Source organism: Cnephaeus nilssonii (genome assembly GCF_951640355.1).
Source record: "Cnephaeus nilssonii genome assembly, chromosome: 18".
NCBI lineage: Eukaryota > Metazoa > Chordata > Mammalia > Chiroptera > Vespertilionidae > Cnephaeus > Cnephaeus nilssonii.
Genome location: NC_137089.1, coordinates 1,313,291 through 1,337,044, shown reverse-complemented (window position 1 = coordinate 1,337,044; position 23,754 = coordinate 1,313,291). Strand labels below are relative to the sequence as shown.

The window sequence follows — 23,754 nt, the reverse complement described above, 5'->3', positions numbered from 1 at the left end:
AGCTGCACGCCTGGGCCTTGGTGCCTGGACTCCCCTCCCTCCTGGCTCCGTGCCGGCACCTCCTGCCCCTCCGGCCCCCCCAGCTCTGGCTCCTGCAGTTACAGGGCCCTGGGGACTGCCCTGCCCCCTGAGGGCCCCCGAGCCCGGCCCCGTGGGGGAGGGGCTCTCCTCCCTCCTCCTGGGACCGGGGTGCTCCCTGCGACCTCAGACCTGTGTCCCAGCCCCCGTGTCCAGCTGATGGCCGCCCTCGGGGGCGGGAGCCACAGGCTGGGCCACGGGAACCTCCCCGGGCTGCCCCTGCCAGCGCCCCAGCCTCCCGGCCGATTCGGGGCGGGCGGGGGTCTGGGCCTTGACGCGGGAGGGCGGGCAGTTGGGCAGGGATAAAGCCAGGCTGGGGGCGCGGCCACGGAGGGACTCCAGGACCTGGGACTCGGGTGAGTGGCCGAGGGCTTCCGGCAGGCTCAGGGGGCCCTGGGTGGGGGGGCCAGGGTGTGGAAGGGGGGTGGCCGGAGGCCCGGCTGTCGCCACCCCGGGGCGGACCTCGCGAGCAGCAGGGCCGGGACCCAGGCCTTCCTGCTGTGGTGCAGGGGGCTGGGAGCCTGGGTGGGTCCCTCAGGCAGACGGGGTGAGGGGTCACCTGGGGAGGGAGCCTCCTCCTCGCAGACCTCAGGCTGGTCACGTGGCGGGTACCCTCTCGTTCCAGGCCCGACACTGCCACGTGCCCCAGCCTCCCCGCAGTGGTCCCGGCCTCATGGGACAGGAGGGGGGTCACAGGGCAGTGGGGACCCTGGGGCCCGCGTCCTCCTTGCTGAATGCGGGCGGTCGCGGTGAAGGGACGGCGGGTCACGGATCGCCACGTCGGGAGTGGAATCAGGGCTTGTGAACGAGGGCTCCAGGACAGCGGCCTGCGCGGGGCTGGCCCAGGTCACCCGTTATCCTGCGTCCTCGGCGGTGCTGGGGGCAGGAGCTGCTGCCACACGTGGTCCACATTGGCATGGCCACTAGCCGGATGGAGTCGGCCACACCCTCTCCTGCCCCAGCGTAACCCTTTGACCCATTCAGCACCCTGTGGGGCCATGTTACCTCCCCCCCCCCCCCATACAGAACCAATCACGGAGCCTCAGGGACACAGGACTCCCCCTCCCCCCCATAAATGAAGGAGCTTCTAATCCGTTTGACCCAACAACCTTCAGGCTCCACCAAAAAGCAGGTCACGCGCTCAGGGGGCTGTGAGCCGCAGCTCAGATGGGCACTAGCTGTCAGCGGGCTCACTCCCCCCGAGGGTCCCCCAGTATCCAAGCCAGAGGCCAGCGCCTGCTCCTGCCAGGGTTCCGGCCGTGGGTGGGGGGAGCCTGGACTCCCTCCCTCCTGCCCAGCAGTGCTGGTGGCTGACGCACGTGAGGGTGGCTGCGGCGTGCAGGCGCGTGGTGGGCCGGTGGGCACCACGGCCCTCGGGCACCACGGAAGCCCCGTGCGTGGCGAGGGTGACCGTGCGGGGCTGTGGGTCGGCTGCAAACTCCGGGAGCATCCTCTCCACCTCGAGATCCCGGCGGGTAGAACGGGTGCCAGGCCCCGTGGAAACAGAAGCCGGCTTCCTACCGCTCGGCCTCCAGGCCGCAGCACGGTGCCGGGACCAGCAGGGAGCTGCCTCGAGGTGGCCCTCCTCACTGCCAGTGTCTCCATGCGTAGAGGAGGCCACGGGCCCCAGAGAGGGCCAGCGCTGGCCCCGGGTCAGAGCAGGCGGGCAAGCCCCGATGGTGCCGTTCTGGGTCTCAGGAGCAGCCCGTCTCTCCCCTGGCCACCTCCTCCAGGAAGCCTTTCCTGATTGCCTGCTCCTCCGACTCGGCCTCTGCAGCGCCTGCCTGCTGAGCTGATGCTGCTGGGAAGCCCCCTCCTGCGGGTCCCTCTCCGGGCAGGGAGCTCTCAGGAGGCACTGGAGGGAGGGGCTGATAACTTGGGGAGCTGCCCGAAGGCGGAAGGCGCTGCCAAGGAGTAGCCAGCGAGCTGGGGGGGTGCGCGCGGGGGGATTAGACGGCGTAGGTGACCTTTGAGGTTCCTCTGGACCTTGGGGCTGAGATCCCGTGATGGGCTTGGACATCTCCCAGATCTGGACCTCTGCCCGGGACGCTGGGTCATTTGTCCACAACAAGTGGGGGGCCCTCCCCGTGCCAGCTCTGCGCGGTGGGGGGGGGGCGGGGGTGGAGTTGACAACCTCTAGGTCCGGCCTTCCCTGGGGCAGGGACTCTGCCTCTGAAGGGCAGTGGCGGGAGGAGAGGGACAGGACGGGCGTGGGAGGGAAGGAGGCAGCAGCCACGGTCAGGGAGGTGGGATGGGCCCTGGTGCAGCAGTGGGAGGGCTCTGGGAAGGTTTCCTGGGGGGGCGGTGAGGGCTCTGGGAAGGTTTCCTGGGGGGGGGGGGCGGTGAGGGCTCGGACGGCCCAGGTCTCCCCTTCTGGCCCCCTAGCAGCGTGCGGACTGGGCTGGCTCTGGGAGGGTGCCAGGAGCGGCTCCTGCCCGATAAAAATAGATTTCTCTGAAGGGCTTGGGGCCTGCCAGGAGAGCAGGTGCCCCCCAGGCTGGCCAGGGTGGGTGCCCCTGCGAGGGGGATAGGGCTGTGGGGGCCCCGGGTTGCAGCCCGCGCAGCAGGGTGGGTTCCGAGTCCTGGGTGCAGGATCCCTGAGCTCGAGGGGACGGTCACCCGGACGAGGGAGGAAGAGGCTGGGTGGGGGGAGCCGTTTGCCCGGAGGCCCTGCCGCCCAGAGGCCACGGCTGGCCCGGAAGAGCCAACCCCAGCCCCGCTGCGACCGGGCAGGTGCCTCCGCTCCCTGAGCTGTTCTAGCCACAATGTGGCCACAGCCTCGGTCATGGCGTGGGGCGACTGGCACCGGGTCTGGGGGACCCTCAGTGAGCAGCGCTGTCTCAGGGGGTGGCCGCTGGAGGCGGGGCAGGAGCACTGCAGGGGTGCGGGCCAGGGGCCCCTGGGAGTTGACTGCTGATGGAGGGGCCAGGCGGGCCGTCTGGGCGCTGGGCTGGGAGCAGGCTTCCCAGCGAGGCCCGGCCTCCTGGGACCCGTGTGCTGGGGGTCTTCCCTCCTGGCACCCCCTCCCTTTCTGAGGGCCTCTGGGCTGGCAGGGCAGGTAGGGCGCGGACCATCACCTCAGTCCGCTCCTGGGGCTCCTGGTCCCAGGAGCACTTGCGTGTGGGAGCCACGCCAGGACCCCGGGGACGGTTTCGCCTGGGAAAATCCTGGAGGGCCTCCCGGGGAGGGGCGTCTCCGCTGAGCCCTGGAGTTCGCGCTGATGTGGAGACCTTCCTGGGGGGCCCTGTGCGTGGCTCCCCGCACCTCCCTTCCTCCGCTGGGGGCAGGGAGGAGAGCCAGTCCCCACCACTCCACGCAGAGGCTCAGAGGGACAGCGGTGTGGAGCACACAGTAGGTGCGCAGGGCGGCGGGGTCCTCAGCCTGAGCAGGAGCCTGAGCAGGTGGACCTCAGGGCCAGGCAGGCGGTGCCTCGTGCTGGGGGGTCAGCCTGGTGACCCCTGGGGCCAGGGCGGCCTCCTTTGCATGTTGGACGTTGGCCTGTGCAGCCCGGCGGGCGTGGCTCAGGGGTTGGGCATCGACCTAGGGGCCAGGGGGCCACGGCTGGATTCCCGGTCAGCCAGGGCACAGGCCCGGGGGGCGGGCTCCATCCCGGGTGCGGGGTCTGCGGGAGGCAGCCGGTCCTTGGTGCTCTTCATCAGGGGTGTTTCTCTCTCTCCCTGCCTCTCTGCCATCAATCAAAATATATTTAAAACAACAACAAACAAACAGGAAAACGCTGGCCTGTGCTGGGCGCCCCCAGGAGCCTGCTCCCCGCCACGCTTACCCGCCCCCCCCCATCCCCTCAGGCCCCGGTGTGGGACTCCGCTCTGCGGGGAGCCCCCGGGTCGCAGGGCGCGGGCGGAGGAGAGGAGCGGCGGGGGCCCCGCCCCGCGGCCGGCGGCCCTCCCTCTGCCCTTGCGCTTCCCCTTCCTCCGCGCGCTTCCTCCCCGGCCTCCGCCGCCCTTTGTTTGCCGGCGCGGCGCGCGGTTATATTTAGGCGGCAGGTGCGGGAGCCACAGCACGCCAGGTCGCCCGCCGGTCACGGCCGCCCCGCCCACGTGACGCCCGGGCGCTATAAATAGCCGGCCGCGCGCGGGCCGGTGGAGTCTCCGGGGAGCCCGCGCCCTGCGTTCTCGGTGTCCGCGCCCGGCCTGGCCCCCTGGTCCGGCCCGGCCCGTGCGGATGGAGGCGGCGGCGGGACGCCTGCGCGCTCGGGTGAGCGGGGCCGCGCGGGGCCTGGCGGGGGGCGTGCCGGGAGGACCCCAGCCCCGCCCCGGGGAGGTGGCCGCACCCCTCGGCACCAGCCTCCACGCGCCCCGCCCAGGGAGCGCGCACCGCGGGACCGGGCAGCCCCCACGCGAGCCCCCCGGCCCGGCCCTGCCCACGGTCCTCTCCTGTTCTCCCCTTTCCTCTCCCGGGACGCCCTGTGCCCTGGTCCTCAGCCTCCCCGGTATCCTACGGCTCTGGGTCCGGAGGGGCTGGCCTCTCTGCTGCTCCGGGGTGCTCACTCCTCATGGGCTGAGACCAGGGGGGACGGAGCCCCGGCCCTCGGGCCCCCCCTCCGTGAACTGGGGTGAGAGTTGCGCTTGTCGCCTAGACTTGAGCTTGAGAAAACGGCTGGGAACTTCTGGTCCTCTGTCCCTCCCCGGCCTGTCCGCTCTCTGCAGGCGGGACGCTGGTGGGCCTCCCCAACAGGTCTCCAGAGACCGTCGTTCTAGATGGGGGGGGGGGGGGGGAGGCCATCTCAGGAGGGCATGTGGGGCGGTGGCAGGGAGGGGGATGGGCTTCGGGCTCCTGTGGAATGGGGTGGGCCTGGGGGTGGTGGCTGGTGGACTTGGTCTGCACTGGGGGATCCTGCTCGTGACCTCAGGGGGGAGGTGTGGTCCGGAGGGAGGCCCCTCCCTGGGGGTGGCCACAGGCCTGATGAGCCCTGGGGCATCTCTGTTGGCTCCCACGTGGGGCTGGGAGCCCCAGTCCCTGCAGAGACAAATGGGGGTGTGGCGAGAACCCAAGCTGGGTGGTGGCCTTGGTCCAACCTCTGCCCAGACCCCCTGGCCCTGGCCGGTCTAACCTCTGACCCCACTGACAAGTGGCAACTTGAGGCTCAAGTGGGCAGGAATGTGGGCGGCTCTAGGCCCCTCCACGCCCAGCGGCCCTTGGCCCTGAGGACTTGCCCAGGGTCCGGGGCAGCAGAGCCAGGCCAGCCGCCGTCACCCACAGGCCCTCCCGGTGCCCAGCCGCCGTGGGCAGGAGGTGGCGGTCGGCCCCTCAGAGAAAGGCCTGGAGGCCCGTGGCTTCCCTGGGCCCGTCTCTGTTCTGGTAAACACACATGCACGCGCGCACACACATGCACACACACACACACACACACACACACACACGCATGCACACGGGACCTCCGCTGCCCCAGGAGGCACAGGTGTTTGTTCACTGGTGTTCGGGCCTCCACAGCTGTCTCTTGCCGGCTCTGGGATGCAGGCGGGACGGCCGAGCCAGGGCAGGATTCCTCTCTCTGCCTCTCTCCCCCTCCTGGGGCACCACGCCCCTGCTTAGCCCTCCTGGGGTCCCCACGGGGGGGGGGGGCAGCGTGCGGTGAGGTGTGGCATCCGCCCTGAGCCCAGGAGCCCAGCAGAGCGGGCCCAGAACATCCCGGGTCTCAGGCCGTGGGCCCTCCCTGCAGCGGGCCGAGGCTCCAGGGGCCCTGCCTGCCGAGCGGGCAGCCGGAGAGGGGGGTGCAGGGGCGAGGGCAGAGGTCAGAGGGGGTGCGTTGGGGCACGGAGACCAATGAGCTGGGCGAGCGGCTAGGAGTGCGGGCATGGCCCCCGGGTCACAGCTGGAGGGACCTTAGGGGCATCCTGTTTGGCCTCTCATTGTGCAGATGGGGAAACCGAGGCAGGGACATGCCCAAGGCCCTTGGCCCGCATGTGGGGTGTGAGTGGGGCTGCTGCTGTGGGTGGGACCCAGGCCTGGGGCCTTGGGGCCCCAGAGAGGGAAAGACCGGGGTGCAGGGCCCGATGGCGCCTGCGGCCCGTCAGCCTTCCTCCCGGCTCCTGGCCGCCTGCGCTGTCACCACCTGGGCATGTGCCCGAGGGCGGCCCCGGCTCTCTGAGCTCTCAGAGGGCAGAGCCCGGCTTGTTTACCCGGTGCCCGGCCAGCCCTGTGGGCACAGCAGCTGGGGCGGAGACGTTTACGGTGGTTGGTGCCGAGTGGGGCCTCCTTCCCCTCCCTCAAGGGGTCCCAGTGCCTCCAGCCTGAGCACCTTTCCCTGAGGACTGGCCACCCCAGAATCCTCTGGCTCAGGAGTGCCACAGTGGGCAGGGGCCTGTCCTGGGGTGTGAGAGGGACGCTGAACCCCCCCCTCCCTCCCTCCCCCCCTCCCTCCCTCCCTCTCTGCTCTGTCCAGGGGGCTTCCTGACAGGGGCTGTGCTGTCCTTCCTGTGCTCTCACCTGGGGAAACAGGCCCGGAGAAGCCTCGCCGGGATGGGGGGAGGAGGGTGGAGCGGGCTGACACCCCCTCAGGAGGCAGGGGGCCCCGTGACCTCTGTTCTCATTTCCTCCTTCCCTCTGTCCCCAGACGTCGCCTGCTGACCGGCCTGGGATCCATGGCGAGGACCCGGAGGGGCAGCTCTGAGCACTGCCGGGCCCAGCATCGCGGCGCCCGCTGCTGAGGGGGCCCCGCGCCTCTGGCCCCCACCATTGCCCTCGCCCGCCGATGGCCTCCGCCTGGCCCAGGGCCCCCTGAGCCGCCCGCGCCCTGCCAGGACTCGCCGTGCCCCCATGGGGTAACGTGACAGAGGGCTGAGCATCAGAGCCGCCGCCGCCCGCCTGCCCGCCGGCGCTGCCCGCGCCCCCCGCCCCAAGCAGGCCCTGTTGGTTCAGTTCAAGTTTGGCTTCCTCTGGTCCTTGGGGCTCGGGGCCCGCCTTTGAGAGAAGGGGATTGGCCACCTGTCCACCGATGCCGGGACCACGTCCCCAGCCACAGGCACCGCGCTGGACACGGACACCGCAGCCAGACTGACTCGGGCTTTTTACCGTTTTCTTGGCTGAGTTTCGGTTGATATTTTTCTCTCTGCCCTTTTGCAATGACCTGTCTCTGAGAGGCAGGAGCCGGGACGGCCGCCTTCCTTCGGGTGGGGGCTGGGTCTTCTTTTTCTTTTTTAAAGAGTTGCGTTTTGTATTCTAAGTATCCAGCGTCCTGCCCCCTCCCGAGTATTTGCACAATATTTGTGCGGGGTGCGGGGGCAGGTTTTTTAAAGCATTTCCTCTCACTTGGACAAGCACAGGGATCCGTTCTTGGGTGTCGGGGGGCTGGGGGCCCCTCCCGTCCGTGTCCCACACCGTCATGGCCCGCATGAACCGGCCGGCCCCCGTGGAGGTGAGCTACAAGAACATGCGGTTCCTCATCACGCACAACCCCACCAACGCCACCCTCAGCACCTTCATCGAGGTGAGTGGCCGGCGGGCAAGGCGCCGGCGAGCCTGGCCACGCTGCCCTCAGCCTCCCGGGAGCGATTTGTCGCTGTCAGCCCAGTGGGGGCAAAGCTGTCACCCTGGTTACAGGAGCCCCAAGCGGGGACTCCCCGGGAGCTCGGGGTGGGTCTGCCGGCGGATCCGCTGGCTCCTGGGGCCGGCGTGTGGGCAGGTGGACTCCAGCTGCCTGGACCGAGGGAGCAGCCCTGTGCCCTGTGCTGGCCTTTGGCCTCTGTAGAGGCTGAGCTGGAAGGAGGGGGGAGGCCCCAGGTGAGCAGCGGCCCTGAAACAGCCTCGAGTCAGGCAGGTGGGGGAGCGACTTGGAGGCCAGCGTCACGGCCCGCGCAGGCCCCAGGGCGCCCAGGCTCTGGGGAGGCCTCGGGTGAGGCGGCTGGGCTGGGCCTTCCGGCTCTGCTGTCTGTGTGGGGAGGCTGGGCCGCAGCCCACGCCGTCCTCGGAGGGTGGGCAGGCGGCGGGTGTTGGAGCCCCAGCAGCCGTGGCCACGCGTGGCTGCAGAGCCTCCGTCCCTCACGGCCTCCCTGCGAGAAGCCTGGTGTGGGGCCGAGCTCCCAGCTGCGTGCAGGGCCCGGGCTGCGCGGCCTCTTCCCTATGCAGCGGGCGCTGGTCCTCCTTGCACAGGGACCTGGGCCTGCAGGGAGCGTGAGCATCGAGTGGGGGGGCAGTGGGCACCCTGGACATGGGCCGGGGGCCCCTCAGAGGGCTGTCCCCTCAAGCGGAGGCCCCTGTGATAATAGGACCCGGGAGGAGACTGGGCACAGCCCTCAGCCTGTGGTCGGGGTCACGCTGCACGTGTGACGAGGGTCAGGGTTCTGAGTGTGACCAGGGTCAGGGTTCAGGGTGTGACCAGGGTCAGGGCTCAGGGTGTGACCAGGGTCAGGGCTCAGAGTGTGACCAGGGTCAGGGCTCAGTGTGACCAGGGTCAGAGCTCAGAGTGACCAGGGTCAGGGCTCAGAGTGTGACCAGGGTCAGGGCTCAGTGTGACCAGGGTCAGGGCTCAGCGTGTGACCAGGGTCAGGGCTCAGCGTGTGACCAGGCTCAGGGCTCAGCGTGTGACCAGGGTCAGGGCTCAGGGTGTGACCAGGGTCAGGGCTCAGAGTGTGACCAGGGTCAGGGCTCAGTGTGACCAGGGTCATGGCTCAGTGTGAGCAGGGTCAGGGCTCAGGGTGACCAGGGTCAGGGCTCAGTGTGTGACCAGGGTCAGGGCTCAGGGTGACCAGGGTCAGGGCTCAGTGTGACCAGGGTCAGGGCTCAGAGTGTGACCAGGGTCAGGGTTCAGAGTGACCAGGGTCAGGGTTCAGAGTGTGACTGGGATCTGGGCTCAGGGCTCAGTGTGAGGCCAGGGTCAAGGGTCAGTCTGTAATGAGGGTCAAGGGTCAGTGTGAGACTAGGGGTCCAGGCTTTGGCCTGGGTTGGTGGCAGCACCCCCTGCTGCAGGCACAGGGACCCAGGCGCCCCATGGCCTCCGAGCCCTGCGCCCTCCTGCTTCTGAATTCCCAGCCGTGCGGGGTCCTGCCCTCGCTGTGCCCAGTGTCCCTGCCGCATGATGAGCCGGTCCAGCAGCTGATGCCTCACCGTCCCCAAAATAGCTGCCGGGAGCAGGTGGGGTGGAGCTGCCCCTGCGGCCGGTGGAGGGGATACCCCCCACCCCGGGTATAAATATCCGCGGCTGGGTGTGAACTGCCTTGACCTTTCCCGGGCTTCCCCGCTGGGGTGCAGGCCCAGCTCCTTCGGCCGCCCTCTCAGCCGGCGCCCGCTGTGCCCGCTGTGCCCGCCTCGGGTGCCCTGCTCCCGGAGGTCTGCCCCTCCCAGACTCACGGCCCCAGTGTGGGGTCTGGGTGTGCCCCTTGACGGGCCCATTCATGCCCAGCGAGCGGTCATGCGGGGCCCACGCGTGGCTGGGGGTGTCCCGTCCCTGGTCTTCCTGGGCCCTGGGCCCGATAGGAGGAAGCGACAGGCGGGAGGCTGCGCACGGTGAGCCTGGGCGGGACGCCTCCTGCTGGCGGCCAGGTGCAGTGGCCCGGGGCATCAGGAGAGACTTGCCCCCAGCAAGTCACGAAGCCCAAAAGGCCACCCCTGGGGTGCGCGTGGCACGTGGGCCTTTCTGTCTCGCTGAGCGTGGTGAGGAGGGACTGGGGGGGCTCTGGCCTCTGGTGGTGGTGGGGGTTCCACCCCTGAGCCCTGCAGCCCCGCCCAGCCCTGCCTCCTCCCCTCCCCTGCCCCCAGGACCTGAAGAAGTACGGGGCCACCACCGTGGTGCGCGTGTGCGAGGTGACCTACGACAAGGCCCTGCTGGAGAAGGACGGCATCACCGTGGTGGTGAGCTCGCGTGGTGCTGGGCGGTGGGGGCTCCCTGTCTGGGGGCGGGGCTCCCTGTCTGGGGGCGGGGCTCTTGGTCTGGGGGCGGGGCTCCCGGTCTGGGGGCGGGGCTCTCGGTCTGGGGGCGGGGCTCCCGGTCTGGGGGCGGGGCTCCCGGTCTGGGGGCGGGGCTCCCGGTCTGGGGGCGGGGCTCTCGGTCTGGCTGGACAGCGCTGTGAGGCGGGCACCCGGGTCTCCCTGCGTGCCACCTGCCACCCCATGTGGTTGTGCCCGGGCCACGCGTGTGTTAGGGCACATCTCGGGGAGGCCCAGGCCTCGGGCTGTGTGACCTCAAATGAGTCACCTCGTCTCTGCACCCTCTTCCTCCGCCCCCGCCCCGCCTCCTCTGTGCTCGCCTGTCGCTGGGCAGCGGGAGCAGCAGGGAGGCGGGGCGGGCGCACCTGGTGGGGCCCTGGGGAGCCCACTGGGGAGGCCGTGGGGAGGGAGCCTTGGCCTGTTTCCTTGGTCCCTGGCCCTGGGGACCCGCGTCCCTGCAGAGGATGGTGGCTGGAGGCACCAAGGGTGCCCAGCAGGCCCCGCCCCGCCCAGCTCTGCTCGGGCCCCGCCCCCTCCGCGCCAGGGACCCTCAGTGGTGCTGGCCACGCGAGGACCGTCTGGGCGGTGGTCACTTGGGAACCTCTGCTCGGTGTTGGGGGGCAGAAGGATCTGGAGCTTCGGGGTCCCAGAGGCCGGGCTGAGTCCCGCCTCTGCCCCTTCCCAATGTGCGGCCCCGGGTCCCCCCGTACAGTGTGGGCGCCTGGCAGGATGGAGGCAAGGCATGCCCGGGCCTCCTGGCACAGGGAGCCGCGGCCCCTGCTCTCTGCAGCAGCGGGACTCGGGTCAGACCCCAGGCAGCCAGGCAGGCGGCTTTCACCCGGCGTTGCCGGGTCTGGGGACGGGGGACAGGCTGGCCGGGGCCCGGGCCCCCCCCCCCCCCCCCCCGGGCAGGGTCCTCAGGCTCCTCCCTCTGCAGGACTGGCCCTTTGACGACGGGGCACCCCCGCCCGGCAAGGTGGTGGAGGACTGGCTGAGCCTGCTGAAGGCCAAGTTCTGCGACGACCCTGGCAGCTGCGTGGCCGTGCACTGCGTGGCCGGCCTGGGACGGTGAGCGGGGGCAGGAGGGGGCTCGCGTGGACGTGGGGGTCTCGTGGTCTGACTCGCTCTCGGGTGTGGGTGCTGAGCCCACATCACAGATGACCTTTCCAGAGGGTTCCCAAGTCTGACCCCACTCCCTCCTGCTGTGGCGGCAGCTTCGTCCCCTCCCCAGACACAGAGAATCTGCGTGTGACGGGGACAGCCCAGCTCTGCAGAGGGAAGACGGCCGAGCCAGGTGGAGAGCCGAGTGTCACGCTCTTGTCCTCAGCCCCACGCGGAGAGGTTGCCTTGCCCTCCCGAGGTCACACAGCAGGGCTGGGAGGAAATAGGGTTTGGGCCCAGGTGGTCGCCCTGAGCTTTGAGCCCGGGCAGCCGTCAGCGGAGGGCAGCGGTGAGCCTGCGTCTGCAGCAGGCGGCCTGTGGGGGCGGGAGCAGAGGCCTGGGTGACCGGCCTGTCTGTCCCCAGGGCCCCGGTCCTCGTGGCATTGGCGCTCATCGAGAGCGGGATGAAGTACGAAGATGCCATCCAGTTCATCCGGCAGTGAGTGCGGCTGCTGGGTGGGGTGGTTGGTGACAGCTCAGGGGTCCAGGTTTAAGGGGCTCCCCAGCCTCATATTGTGGTTCCAGTACACCCTCCTGGCAGGGAGGGCCCAGGGCCACGTCCCTTCCCCCTCCCCCTCCCTTTTCCCCCTCTCCCCTCCCCCTGGGGCAGGAGTCTGGTGAGGGGAGGGGGAGGGGAGGGCCGGGCTGCTCCCCCCCTGGGGCTGTGGCCCTCAGCCCCTGTGAGTCAGGACAGGCTGGGCCGCGCTGCAGTAACGAGCAGGCCCCGGCCCCGGCCACTGGGAACCACACAGTGTCCCCGCTCATGGGACCTTCTGGCTGCCAGTCGCTGGGTCACAGGGAAAAGCATGGCGGAGCCTCGCCTGGCACATGTGTGTCTCTTCCACTCACATGTCATTGGCCAGAGCCAGTCCACGGCCACGTGTGGGGTCCTGCGCGGTGGGGACGGGGGACCTCCAGAGGCGCGGGGGGCACAGCCCTCGGCGCCTGCCACACCCTGTCACTTGGGGTCCCTCCCTCCCGCCCGATAGCAGATTTGAGCTTTGTCCACACTTCACCCCTGGGTCCTAGGCGCCCATGGCCTGGAGGTGGGCTGCTGCCTGGGTAGACTTGGGGGCCGTGGGAGTGGGGGGCTGTGGAGGCAGTGCGGTCCGGGCCGGCGGGAGGAGGCAGTGGGAGTGAGGTGAAGGCTGTGGGGGTGGCAGCAGGTGACGGAGGGTGATCTGGGCGGTGGCCTGGACTCCCGGGCCTGGCGCTGCCTGGGGCAGGGCAGGGGGCCGAGCGGGTCCCACCTGATCCCCACCCCGGCCGTCTCCCCAGGAAGCGGCGCGGCGCCATCAACAGCAAGCAGCTCACCTACCTGGAGAAGTACCGGCCCAAGCAGCGGCTGCGGTTCCGAGAGCCGCACGCGCACAGGACCAAATGCTGCGTCATGTAGCCAGGCCCCCCGCCCGGCCCCTCCCTCTGGGCCTCCGTCTCCACACCCCCGGAGGGCCAGCCTGGTCCTGGGACCCCACGTGGTGACCTGTCCCCACCCCCGAGGGCATCGCCCTCACGGTGGGCTGAGACAGTCCGCCACCTGGACCTCGTGTGGGCCGCCCCGGGGCCCCCGCGCCTCCATCCGGCCTTTCTCCCCGTGTCCACCTGCCCGGCCGCCACTTTCCCATCCATCGCCCCGTCTCCCGTCTCCCTGCTCTGTGTCCCTCTGTGCCGTGTCTCTCTGTCTCCGTGTCCCGTGTCTGTCTCTGAGGCTGGTCCAGGGCCCTGTTCCTGGCCTTCCTGCCATCACCCTCCCTGCGCCCCCGCCCCGCCCCTCCCCCTTCTGTGGGGGCAGGTGTACCTTTAACCACTGGGCTGACCCCGCCTCCGCAGCCCCTTGTCCTGAGCTGTTCTCGGCCCCTGGATTCGTGGGTCTGAGGGCGGTCAGCTGCTCTGGACACTTGAAGGCAATAAAACAGGACCCTGTGCTGTGTGTGTGTGTGTGTGTGTGTGTGTGTGCAGAGTGGGGGCAGGGCCTCCAGTGGTGGGGTGCCCCAGGGAGGCCAGTGTCCAGGCTGCACTGGGGCGCCCTCTGGTGGCCATGCTGGGTCCCTGCGCTCCCTAGCTTTCGGCCAGAGGCTCATGGTTGCCATGGCGATGTTTTGGGGGCTGGAGTTTAGAAGGCGAGGCCAGGGCCTGGTGTCCAGTGAGTGACTGCCCGGCCCTGCCCACCATTAGCCTTCGAGGACCAGAGGGTGCGTGTGATGGTGGCTGGTGGCAGGTGGAGGGGCCCCAGGGCAGGGGGTGACCGGGCACCGTGGGGGCGCGGGTCTGAGTGTGCCTGCTCAGCACTCCTGCGTGTGGGTCTTGCAGACGTGGGGTCAGTCCTCCCTGGCTGGGGACGAGGGGCCTGGAGGTCACGGACACAGCGGGGGGAGGGGTGGAGAGCTGGGCTGGCGGGCTGGGGGTGGTCTGTCCCAGGGACCCTGCTCCCCAGGGACTGCCACTCACCTTCAGACACCCCCAGAGGTCTTTGCTGACCTTCTCTCCCCGTCGCTGGGACCTGCTGGCTGGTGTAGGAGCCCCGGGCCCGGCGTCCAGGCTGCCTCCCACCTGCATCCACCTCCCCGGCCTCCCCTGGGGCCGCCTGGCCTGGGCCTCCCTCCGCCGCACCTGCACCCAGCTCTGCACCCGGCACCCATCCCAGCTCCCAGGTCCTCACTTCTTCCCCCGGGAGGCGGTGGGCCCAGGAAGGTGGGCCCTGGGCACATGGCGAGGCCCTGGGAGAGACACAGGCCCCCGGGGACAGGGGCCCCCTACCTGGGCCCATTCTGCTTGTACTCGAAGGGGGGCCCTGGGGCTGCACCTGCTGGGAGCCCTGGGTGGGGGGCCGACAGGGACTCAGGCCTGGCCTCTCCACCCCTGGCTTGCTGTGTGCGGCCTGGGCCAGCTCCCCGTGCCCGGCTGTGCAGAGCCCGGCCAGCCTGCTAGGCAGGAACGGGGCTCCTCCCCACTGCCAGACTCAGCCTCTCTAGCCTCAGTTTCCCCGAGGGGCTTGTCCAATCACCAGTGGCTCCAGGGACCCCATCGGGGGCAGGCCCACCAGCTCCCGCCAGGGGCCCCGGCTTCCTGGAGGGACAGTGACGAGGCAGCGAGGAGGCCCGCCTGCCCCGCCCAGAGGCCAGCAGAGGGCGGCTGAAGGGCCAGACCAGGGAACCCCTAGAGGGAGATGGCACCCCCACCCGGACCACACCCGCCAGGCTGGACCCCCCTCCCTAGCCCCTCGGTCCCGCAGGAGTGCCCCGCAGCCCCACCAGGGCCGGAGAGGGCGGTGGGCAAGGCGGGCGGTGAAAGGTCAGAGCTGCCGCCCGGCCCTCCTCGGGGCTCCACGCGGAGTCTGACGGACGATGAGATGGCGGAAGGGTTCCCTCCGGCCCCCAAACGCGTCTGAGGACACCGTCAAGGCGTGGCTCTGGGAAGGTTGCTGTGCTTTTTCCGTTTAAGGGTCATCTTTATTTTTCAGTGACAGTTGACGTACAATATGGTATTAGTTCCGGTTGTGTGCCCCAGGGACCAGGCATCCGTAATGTTCCTTACTACCGTCATCCCGGGGACACCCTCCCCCCCCCCCCCCCCTCCACCTGAGCTACAGGCACCAGAATGTTCCTGACGGGGCTCCTGCGAGGGGAGAAGGGGAAGGGATGAAGAAGCACAGATGGATGGTTACAGACTAGTCCTGGGAGGAAGCCACCGTATTTAACCCGCCATCCAACTTGGGGGGCCTGCTCTGGGCCAGCCTCGTGTGGCCACACCCCTGCCCCAGTGCCTCCCCTCCGCCTCGGTGGGGGTGGGGGTGGCAGGCGAGGAGTTTGTCTAGTGCAGTGGTCGGCAAACTCATTAGTCAGCAGAGCCAAATATCAACAGGACAACGTCTGAAATTTCTTTTGAGAGCCACATTTTTTAAACTTGTTAACGAAAAAAAAAACCATTGAAACCTGTAAAGAATTTTAGTGAGTTTATTTGAGCCAAACTGTCGACATATGCCGGGAAGCAGAACCTCAATGAATGGAGATAATGCTCCGAGGAATGGCGGGTTACATCTGTATTTATACATTGCCATCAAAGGAGGGACATAGGTGGGCTACATGAAATTCATTGGTGACGGATTAAGGAGGTGGAGTAAAGTCAAACGGTGGGAAACCCCTGGGATTGGACAAAAAGTAAAATGATGGACCCATACTTAGGTGGGTGCAGGAACAATTAACATGATAATGAAGGAATTTGAGGCATCTGCCCTGGCGCCCACCACATTTGGTTGTGCCCCAGGGGCTCCAGCAAAAGGGAAATTACAAGTTACCCAGACATCTCACAGATATGTTATCTCAGAGGCAAAAAGGCAAATGGGCTCAGGAAAGAAGATCTTTGTCAGGGAAAATATCGGCCTAGGAATGACTGCCCACCATAACCTGTTTGTAGTTAAATAGTTAATTTTCAGACCATCTTTTGTGGTTATTTTAGGTCTCTGAGTTTTCAAGACTGCCACGCAGGCCTCCCCTGAGCTTGTCAGGTTAGCACGTGGCTTCTTTCGTTCACAAACTTAAACTTCTAACGCCACTTCTTCAACATAGACTCGCCCAGGCCGTGGTATTTTGTGGAAGAGCCGCACTCAAGGGGCCAAAGAGCCGCATGTGGCTCGAGAGACGCAGTTTGCCGACCACTGGTCTCGGACACGGTGGGGGCGCCCCGCCATAGGAGGAGCTGAGGAGGGCGGGGGACGGGGGACACGTCGGCTGGGCCTCTGAGGACAGGGGTGTGGAGGGCCGAGGTGGCTGAGGGTGGGGGGTGCTCCCGGTGGAAGGTGTGGAGGGGCAGAGCCGGAAAGCCCAGGCCCCGAGGTCAGGTGGGTCTCCAGGGAGTCGGGGCCCTGCTGGGAAGGGACCCCCTCTGGACTCAGCCTCTGAGTGGGGAGCCGGGCCCCACCGGGCAGGTCCGCCTCTGGGCCCAGGCTGCTCGGCTGCCGCCCCGGGGCCAGTCTGCCTGGCACCCTCATCTCAGGACGGGGGTGAGGGTAGAGGGGGCCATCGGCCCAGGGACCCCTTCCTCATCGCCACCCCCGCCTTGGTGGCTACGGGGTCCAAGCTGGAGACCTCTGAAGACTGAGCGGCCGGAGCCCAGGGCCCCTGGCGGCCGTGGTGTGGGCTGGCGGGGAGGGGCTGTCCTTTGCGGGGCCCACACAGACTTCAGCTTGTCCATGGAGGACCCGGGCTGCCCTGCCCACACCCCAGGCCTGGCCTGTCCCCTGGCCCTGTCCCCTGGCCCTGTCCCCTGGTCCTGTCAGCGTCTCCCGGGCTGGCTTGGGTCCCCTGGGGGCCAGGGAGGGTGGGCAGGGAGCTGACAGGCGTGACGCGTCTTTGTTGAATCTAGATCTTTCTTTCAAATGAAAAAATGTTTGCTACCACTCTGTGCTGGCGGGGCGGGGCTGACCAGTGGTGGCATGGGGAGGGGGCGGGGAGGGGGGTGGCCGGCGGTCACTGCCGTCTGGCTGCTAACTCTCGGAGGAAGCGGCACTGGCTGGTGGCGAATCCCCGGATGCCGGGCTCCCGCTCCTTTTTGAGATTTTCGAAAGCTCGGGAGAGGAGGGCGCAGTTAGAGGTGACCCCAGCCCTGAGCAGGGGGAGGGGCCCTGCTCCCTGGGTGGGGGGCAGGATGGGCCCAGGCCCCACCTCCTCCGCCTTCCAGGCCTGCGGGGCTTCCGTCCCCAACCCCACCCACTTCTGGCCCCATAGTCGCCCACTGGAGCCTCGGGTGGAGTGGGCGAGGCCCCATCCCGGGTGGCGGCAGGGGGCTGCTTACTGCACAGCAGCAGCTTCAGGTCCCCGTCGCTCACCAGCTGGGACACGGCCCGGGTGTGGTAGCAGGTGGTGTAACCTGTGCGGACAGAGGAGGGCATGCTGGCCGGGAAGGGCTCCCAGGTGGGCGGGGCTCCCTGTCTCCCGTGGGGGGCTCAGACCCACTCCTGCCCTCCCAAGGCCCCACCCCCCTTTCCTGCTAGTGGCCCCTGGCGTCCAGGGGCAGTGGCGTGGCCAGTGCTGGGTGGGAGGGCCAGGGTGCTCAGGCGGGGCAGGCCTGCGGGTCCCCAAGCGCGGGCGCCGGGCACCTAGGAAGAGCGCTGCCCAGGTCCGCATGCGGTGGCTGCAGCTGTGCAGGTAGCTGAGGGCCTGTGACAGGTGGATGCTCAGCTCCTCCTGGCTCTGGGTCATCTGGCCCAGGACAGCGAGCCTGTCACTCGTGGGGACCAGCTCTCTGCCCCGCCTCCCTACCCTCGCCCCGCCCCCGGCCCCGCCTTAGACCCCCCCCCCAATCCCCACCCCGGCCCCTCAACCCCGCGCCGTCCCCCTCATTCCCGCCCCGGCCCCGCCCCAGGCCCCCAATCTACACCCCGGCCCAACCGCTGGCCCCTCAACCCTGGCCCAGACCCCAAGCCCCGCCCCAGACCCCAAGCCCCGCCCTCTCATTCCCGCCATGGCCCCGCCCCAGACCCCAAGCCCCGCCCTCTCATTCCCGCCCCGGCTACCAATCCCCGCCCCAGACCCCAAGCCCCGCCCTCTCATTCCCGCCCTGGCTCCCAAACCCCGCCCCAGACCTCAAGCCCCGCCCACTCATTCCCGCCCTGGCCCCGCCCCAGACCCCAAGCCCCGCCCTCTCATTCCCGCCCTGGTCCCGCCCCCGCCCCAAGCCCCGCCCCCCTCACCAGGCGGGACCAGAGGAAGTGGCGCGCGCTGAGGCCGCGCTCCCAGGCCAGCGCGCAGAAGAGGGTGTGCGGCAGCCGCCAGCGCAGCAGCGCCGCGCAGCGGTAGAAGGCGAACCGGGCCCGCTGCAGGGACGGCAGGGAGCGCTCAGCCGCCCCGGGGTCTGGCCAGAGGGCCGGGCTGAGGCGGGGTCTGAGGGAGCCGCAGGGTGCGCTGTCCCTCCTGGGCTACCGGCTCCTTCCCACGGCCCGCCGGGGTGCCCCCTCCTCCGAGCCGCACCCCCTCCTCCCAGCCGCACCCAGCCGGGCTCCTGGGGAAACCAAGGCAGGAGCCACCCTGCTGCCCCAGCGGACCCACCGCTCCGCAGACCCCGCCCCGCTGGGTCCCCAGCCCCGCAGGGCCAAGGCCCACCCACAGGCACTGACCGTGGCGACGGCGGGGCAGCGGTCCCGCAGGTGCAGGAGCAGCGGCACGAGGCCCTGGTGCACCTGGGTCCGCAGGCTGCTGGGCTCCCTGCCCGCCATCGCTGCCACCAGGTCCCCGAACAGCGCGATGGCCGCCGCCCGCACCGCGTCCCGCTCCTGCCGGCCAGCGGCGCAGCGTCACGGCCAAACCTGCCTGGGGCCCCGCCAGCACCCGGCCTGGGGCTCCCCCCCCCATGGTGGCTTGGGGCTCCGCTCCCCAGCAGGACCCGTCACCCGGCTGGCTGGGGCTCCCGGGGCAGGGCAGAGCCTCCCCCAGACGGGGCCCGGGCGCTCCGGGCACGTGAAGTCATTGCTGTCTCTCGGCCACGTCCTGACCGCCCAGGTGCCACGCGGCCTACGGGCGGGCGCACCTGCTACCCCAGGGAAGGGAGCACGGTCCTCGGACGGGGCGACCTCGGGAGGGCGCCGAGGGGTGGAGGCGGACCCTGGCTCAGGCGCGGCGGGTGGAGGAGGGCCCGGCGCTCCCTGGCGGCCACCGGGGCGCTCGTCTCCCCGCCCTGGAGGAAGGGGGCCCAGAGGAGCGTGCGTGGGGGTGCCCCGCCCGCACACTCACGTCGTCAAAGAAGGAGCGGGCGTTGAGGGCGAGCGGGAGGCTGTGGGCGCCCGCGCCGTGCGCCCCCAGGCGGTGCAGCGCGTCGGCCACGGTGCCCATGACCCGCACCACCACCGGCTCGCTGCTCCGGAAGAAGCCCTTGAGGAAGAGCGGCAGCTGGCCGCGCAGCAGGCTGCCCTGGGGGCGCGGGGAGGAGGCGGGGTGCCCACTGACTGCCGGTGCCCCCACCCCTGCCCGGCCCGTCCGACCCAGAACAAACTGGGGTTCTCCTTGCGATGTCCCTCCCCAGACCCCAACCCCGACCCCTCTGGGCGCCTGCGCTGCCCTGCCTCCCTCGGGGTGGAGGAGACAAAGACGGGGGTCGTCAGGCTCCCACCACCCCGCCAAGAGGCCACCCCGCCCGGTCTACAGACGAGGGAGCGGAGGCCCAGAGGGGGAAGCCATGGGCCCTGGAAAGGGCCGGGGCTGGGATTCCAGCCCCCAGGGCCTCGCCTACACCTGGTGCCCGGGCGCCTCCCCCCCCCTTCCCCCCCCCACCCCTGCCCTTACCTTCTCTGGGTGAAAGAGGATGTTCCCCAGGCCCTGCAGGCTCAGCACCCGGACGGCGGGGCTGGGGTCCCTGATGCTCTGGGCCAGCACCATCAGGGCGTCCCGTTCGGGGAGCACCTCCAGCAGGGCGGGGCTGTAGAGGAACTGGGGGCCCCCAAGGGCAGGCAGCTGGGGCCTGGCCCCCTTGCCCCTCCAGGGGTGGGCTCTAGGACCAGGGGTCGGTAGGGGTTTTTGGGGTGGCGGCTGGCCAGCACCCTCTGGGTATCCTGGTTAACAAGTATTTGAAACTGGCCTCCAGGCGGGTTCAACCTTTCAGTGTGCGGCTGGAGAAACTGAGGCTCAGCGGGGAAAAGGGCTTTGCCCGAGGCCTCAGGAGCAAGGCCGGGCCAACATCCCTCACCGCCTGGCTCCTGGGGCCCTGGGACAGAGCCCCCCGAGGGTGACCCGGGCGTTCCTGCCCGCGGAGTGGGGCGGGGGGCGGCACCAGGCTCGGATCTGGGGTTCCCCCTCCCGATGTCCTTATAGAAATGACACGCCCCACTGCGCACTGGGCCCAGCTCACAGCGGCAACGCCGGCCACCCTGCGCCTGTCTGCTCCTACCTACCACCTCCCAGCGTCACAGTCGCGGGGGGAACTGGGTCCTGGAGGGAGGACAGGCAGAATTCCCGGCCAGGGGTCCCCGACCTACACGCAGCGACCTCAGCCCTGCAGGGGGCCTGGGCGGGGGCACCCAGCCAGGAGCCCAGAGTGGGAAGGAGGGTATGAGGGGTCTGTCTGGGTGGGTCTGCCCCTCATCGGGGCCTGGTCCTGGTGTGGGTCCTGACGGGGCACTGAGGCAGCTGGAGGCGGGGTTCAGGCCTGGCTGAGGGCCCCTGCCCGCCCGCCTACCTCATTGAGGATGAGGATGGCCACCTTCCTGGCCCGTTCCTCCTGGCTCTGCAGGCTGGGCAGCAGCTGGCTGGCCACGGCCTTGATCTGCCGGCAGGGGCTCTGCACCATGGCCCTGGGGGCGGGGCGGGGCCTGGGTCATGGGAAAGCCCCCTGCCCCCCTTCCCGCCACCACCCAACCCAGCCTGGGCGAGGCGGCTGGGGGTGCCACTGAGTGTGGGTGGGCACCATCGCAGAGTGGGCTTCCGGTCCCTCTGCAGCCACTGGGTGCCACGCCTGGGCACGGCCCTGTCCCCTTAAGGGCCTCGGGCTGGGGTGGGGCCTGGGGGAGACGCCTGCACCTCTAGGGTCACGGGGCACAGAGGGTGTGCGTCTTCCATGCCCGGGGGCTGTGTGTGCACCTGCGTGAGCCACGGGCTGTTCTCATAGGCCCTGCGCCCACCTGGCCAGGAGGCCCACGCCCTGCGGGTAGGTGTCCAGGTTGGTGAAGAGGTCCCAGGCGTCCTGCAGCTCCAGGCGGGCGAAGTCCTGGCAGTGCCCCGTGGTGAACAGCAAGCTCTTCAGTGCCTCCAGCGACATGCTTGGGGGGGGGGGCAGGGGAGTCACTGGGCCAGTCCTGTCCCTGGGGAGGGTGCCTGGCCTCCCAGCTTATTCCCGCCCTTGTTAACAGAAATGGTCCGTTTTCTGAGTCACGGGTTGGAGGGGTTCCAGCTGAGCCTCGAGGGATGGTGCCCTTTAAATGTGGGGCTAAGAGGCCGGCCGGTGTTGCTCAGTGGTTGAGTGTGTACCTATGACCCAGGAGGTCAGGATTCAATTCCTGGTCGGGGCACATGCCCGGGTTGTGGGCGCGATCCCCAGTGTGGGGAGTGCAGGAGGCAGCCAATCAATGATTCTCATTGATGTTTCTATCTCTCCCTCTCCCTCTCCCTTCCTCTCTGAAATAAATAAAAAACATATTTAAAAATAAATAAATGTGTGGCTAAGGGTCCAGAGCGGGCACAGGGGGGAGGGGGAGAGCCCAGGGCTGTGGGGCATCAGGGGAGCCCAGAGAAGGGTCCGTCTGCAGCTCCCGACATCCTCTGCCCACGGGAAGCCAGGCTCCACGGACACGTGCCCGCGTGTGGCAGAGAGAACGCCAGCGTGAAGCACGGTGACCGGGTGCCGGCCAGCGACCCCGTGTCACTCCTGCACGGGCTCGGGGGACCCTGTGCGGCCACACCCCCTACAAAGGAGCAAGTGGTCCCAGATGGTGACCGCCGTCCTGGTCACACGGCCTGGCCAGGGGGCGCAGAAGTGGCGTCGAACCAGCCCCCTGGCTCCGCGCGTGCCCTGTGAGGCCGTGGCCATGGGCCCTCGGGAGGGGGCAGGTGCGGGGCAGGGCCCAAGAAGCAGGGCGCCCGTTCTGTGCCCGTCTGCGCCCAGGCCGCCCGCGCCTGTCCCATCCGCCTGGGCGTGTGAGGCGCCCGGGACCGGCCCGTCTCTCCTGCCACGCACATTCTGAGCAGACTGGCAAAACCAAGTGCCAGAGGCCGACACGCCGCTGCCTGGGGTCCCGGTGGCACCAACCCCAATGCCAGCCGCCTGGCGTCTTGTCTGAGCCACGCCACTACCCCGCGGCGGCTTCCACGCCTCTGGTCTCAGCCAGGGAGGGGGCGGCTTCCGCAGAAGGGGACCTCTGGTGTGAACTCTCACTTGGAAGCTTCTGGTTTCGCGATCTCTGTCCCCGCGGCCAGCAGGGCTCCGGGGTGACGGCGTGGTCTGCTTTGGGCTAGGCGAGTCCACGCCTGGCCCCAGGGATGGGGGCAGCGGCGGCCCCGGGCTGTGCAGGCAGCTTCCTCCTCCCCCCCTCCCTGCGCTCCAGAAGGAGGACGTTTATTAGCTTATTAGGGAAGATTCATGCGTTTTGCGCGGCGATCTGACTAAAAAAGGAACTTGACGCATTGGATTCAGAAGCAGTGCGCCAAGCAGCGGCTTCCCTGGTGCCGCGCCTCCGGGAGGGAGAGCCGTTAAAGTGACAAACGGCGGGGAGCGCATGTAACGCAAACAAACGGGAGAGCGGCCCGCGGTTTGCAGACGTGCTGATGGGGTGTCTCCAGCGCCGCCTGTGCCGGGGGAAGCCGGGCCCAGCCGCACGGCGGCCACCCTCCCACGCCGCCCGTCCACGCTGCCCGCAGGGGCGGAGGCAACGCTGTCCCGGGCCCCGTGACCCGGGTGAGGGGACCCAGGAGGCGTCTGCCGGGCTGCGGGCTCCGGCTCAGGACGCCTGGCGCTCAGTGGGGCTCAGGGGAAGCCTCTGACCCTCTGAGCCCCTGTTTCCTCGTCTGTAAAACGGGGACACGTTCACCTCAGAGAATCCCTGCAAGGACCACACTCGGGGGAGACATGGCAAATCCGGCCCGTGGAGTCCCGTGTGCCAGCTGGGCGCCCCTGCTGGGGAGCACCCTCGGGTGACAAGTCAGGGGACACGCCACGGCTGTGCCGGCCACAGGCGGGTTTGGAGGGTTGAACTGCGTCCCCCCCAAATGATGCCAGAGCCTGACCCCAGGCCCCGGGAGGGCGGCCTCACTTAGAAACGGGGGCTTTGCAGACGGGCGCGAGGTGGGGTGAGGTCATTAGGAGGGCCCAGTCCATCAGGAAGAGGGGATGGAGGCAGACACGGGGAGATGCCCAGGGCGAGGGACGGGGAGGGAGCCCCCAGGGCGGGGCCAGGCAGGAAGGAGCTCCCCCAGGTTTCACTGGGAGCAGCCCTGTGGGCTGCGTGAGCTCCTACCCCCGGACCCAGGAAGGCCACCCCTGAGCCCTGGGAGGCCGACTCCCCTGGGACTGTGAGCGGATGAGTGCCCGTAGCTGGAAGCTGCCCGACGGAGCCACCTGCAGCCTCAGGGGGCAGGCCCTGCGGCCCCTTACCTCAGGGGGCTGGACACGGCGGCCGCCCGGCCGGGGCGCGGCGGCGGCTCCCAGGGCAGGTGCAGCTCCAGGACGTAGTGCACCTGCGTGAGGAGGGCCAGGAGCAGCTGCGGGTAGGCCTCCCGCACCGTCTTCCTGAACTCCTGCGCCAGCTGCAGGCTGTGGAGCGTGTTGGTGGCCTGTCGGGCGGCAGCGGGCGCTCACTGGAGCCCGGGCCAGGCCTGCCGACGGACCGTCCATCACACCCGTGGCCACCCCGCCGCCCCTCCCTGCTCATGGGGCCGAGCCCCTGTGGTGCCCTCCCACGGGCCTGGCTCTGCCCACTCCCCTGCTGCCTCCTGCACTTGGGGGGGGGGTGGGCATTCGGTCCAGAATGTTCTCAGGGGGCACTGAGCGGCCATAGCAAGGGCAGGGCAGGGACACGGGCGTGCTGGGATGCAGGCAGGGCCACCTGCTGACCCCACGCCGACCCCTTCTCCAGGCCGGCTGGGCAGGGCTGGGAGGGTGCCCGTCCCCGGGCCTGGCACACCGAGGGCTCCCAGACACCGCTGGTATCTCCCTGAC

At 69.4% G+C, this 23,754-nt stretch overlaps 2 protein-coding genes across 4 annotated transcripts in view; one reads left to right on the top strand and one right to left on the bottom strand.

The window, feature by feature from the left end:
• The first annotated feature begins 332 nt into the window (after nucleotides 1-332).
• Nucleotides 333-13,302, top strand: PTP4A3 (protein tyrosine phosphatase 4A3). 3 transcript variants are annotated; one of them, XM_079796632.1, is made up of 7 exons: nucleotides 333-434; nucleotides 6,653-7,525; nucleotides 9,793-9,885; nucleotides 10,898-11,028; nucleotides 11,175-11,301; nucleotides 11,486-11,560; nucleotides 12,400-13,302. In XM_079796632.1, the coding sequence occupies exons 2-7, from the start codon at nucleotides 7,421-7,423 to the stop codon at nucleotides 12,601-12,603; spliced, it is 735 nt and encodes a 244-aa protein (XP_079652758.1). In that variant the 5' UTR covers nucleotides 333-434; nucleotides 6,653-7,420; the 3' UTR covers nucleotides 12,604-13,302. The 3 variants fall into 3 exon arrangements, with proteins under 3 accessions (XP_079652758.1, XP_079652757.1, XP_079652759.1); XM_079796631.1 differs by lacking the exon at nucleotides 333-434 and adding an exon at nucleotides 3,977-4,293; XM_079796633.1 differs by lacking the exons at nucleotides 333-434; nucleotides 11,175-11,301 and adding an exon at nucleotides 3,999-4,293.
• Nucleotides 13,303-16,586: 3,284 nt separating this feature from the next.
• The window catches only part of LOC307114091 (maestro heat-like repeat family member 5), a gene marked incomplete at its 3' end in the record, with an annotated part of 28,421 nt that continues 21,253 nt past the window's right edge, over nucleotides 16,587-23,754 (bottom strand). The window contains exons 18-27 of the mRNA XM_079796293.1: nucleotides 23,191-23,369; nucleotides 20,726-20,863; nucleotides 20,284-20,398; nucleotides 19,395-19,538; nucleotides 18,846-19,022; nucleotides 18,233-18,388; nucleotides 17,810-17,932; nucleotides 17,216-17,318; nucleotides 16,831-16,986; nucleotides 16,587-16,684 (exon numbers count right to left, since the gene is read on the bottom strand). Coding sequence (XP_079652419.1) covers nucleotides 16,587-16,684; nucleotides 16,831-16,986; nucleotides 17,216-17,318; nucleotides 17,810-17,932; nucleotides 18,233-18,388; nucleotides 18,846-19,022; nucleotides 19,395-19,538; nucleotides 20,284-20,398; nucleotides 20,726-20,863; nucleotides 23,191-23,369 — 1,389 coding nt within the window. The remainder of the gene's footprint in view (nucleotides 16,685-16,830; nucleotides 16,987-17,215; nucleotides 17,319-17,809; nucleotides 17,933-18,232; nucleotides 18,389-18,845; nucleotides 19,023-19,394; nucleotides 19,539-20,283; nucleotides 20,399-20,725; nucleotides 20,864-23,190; nucleotides 23,370-23,754) is intronic.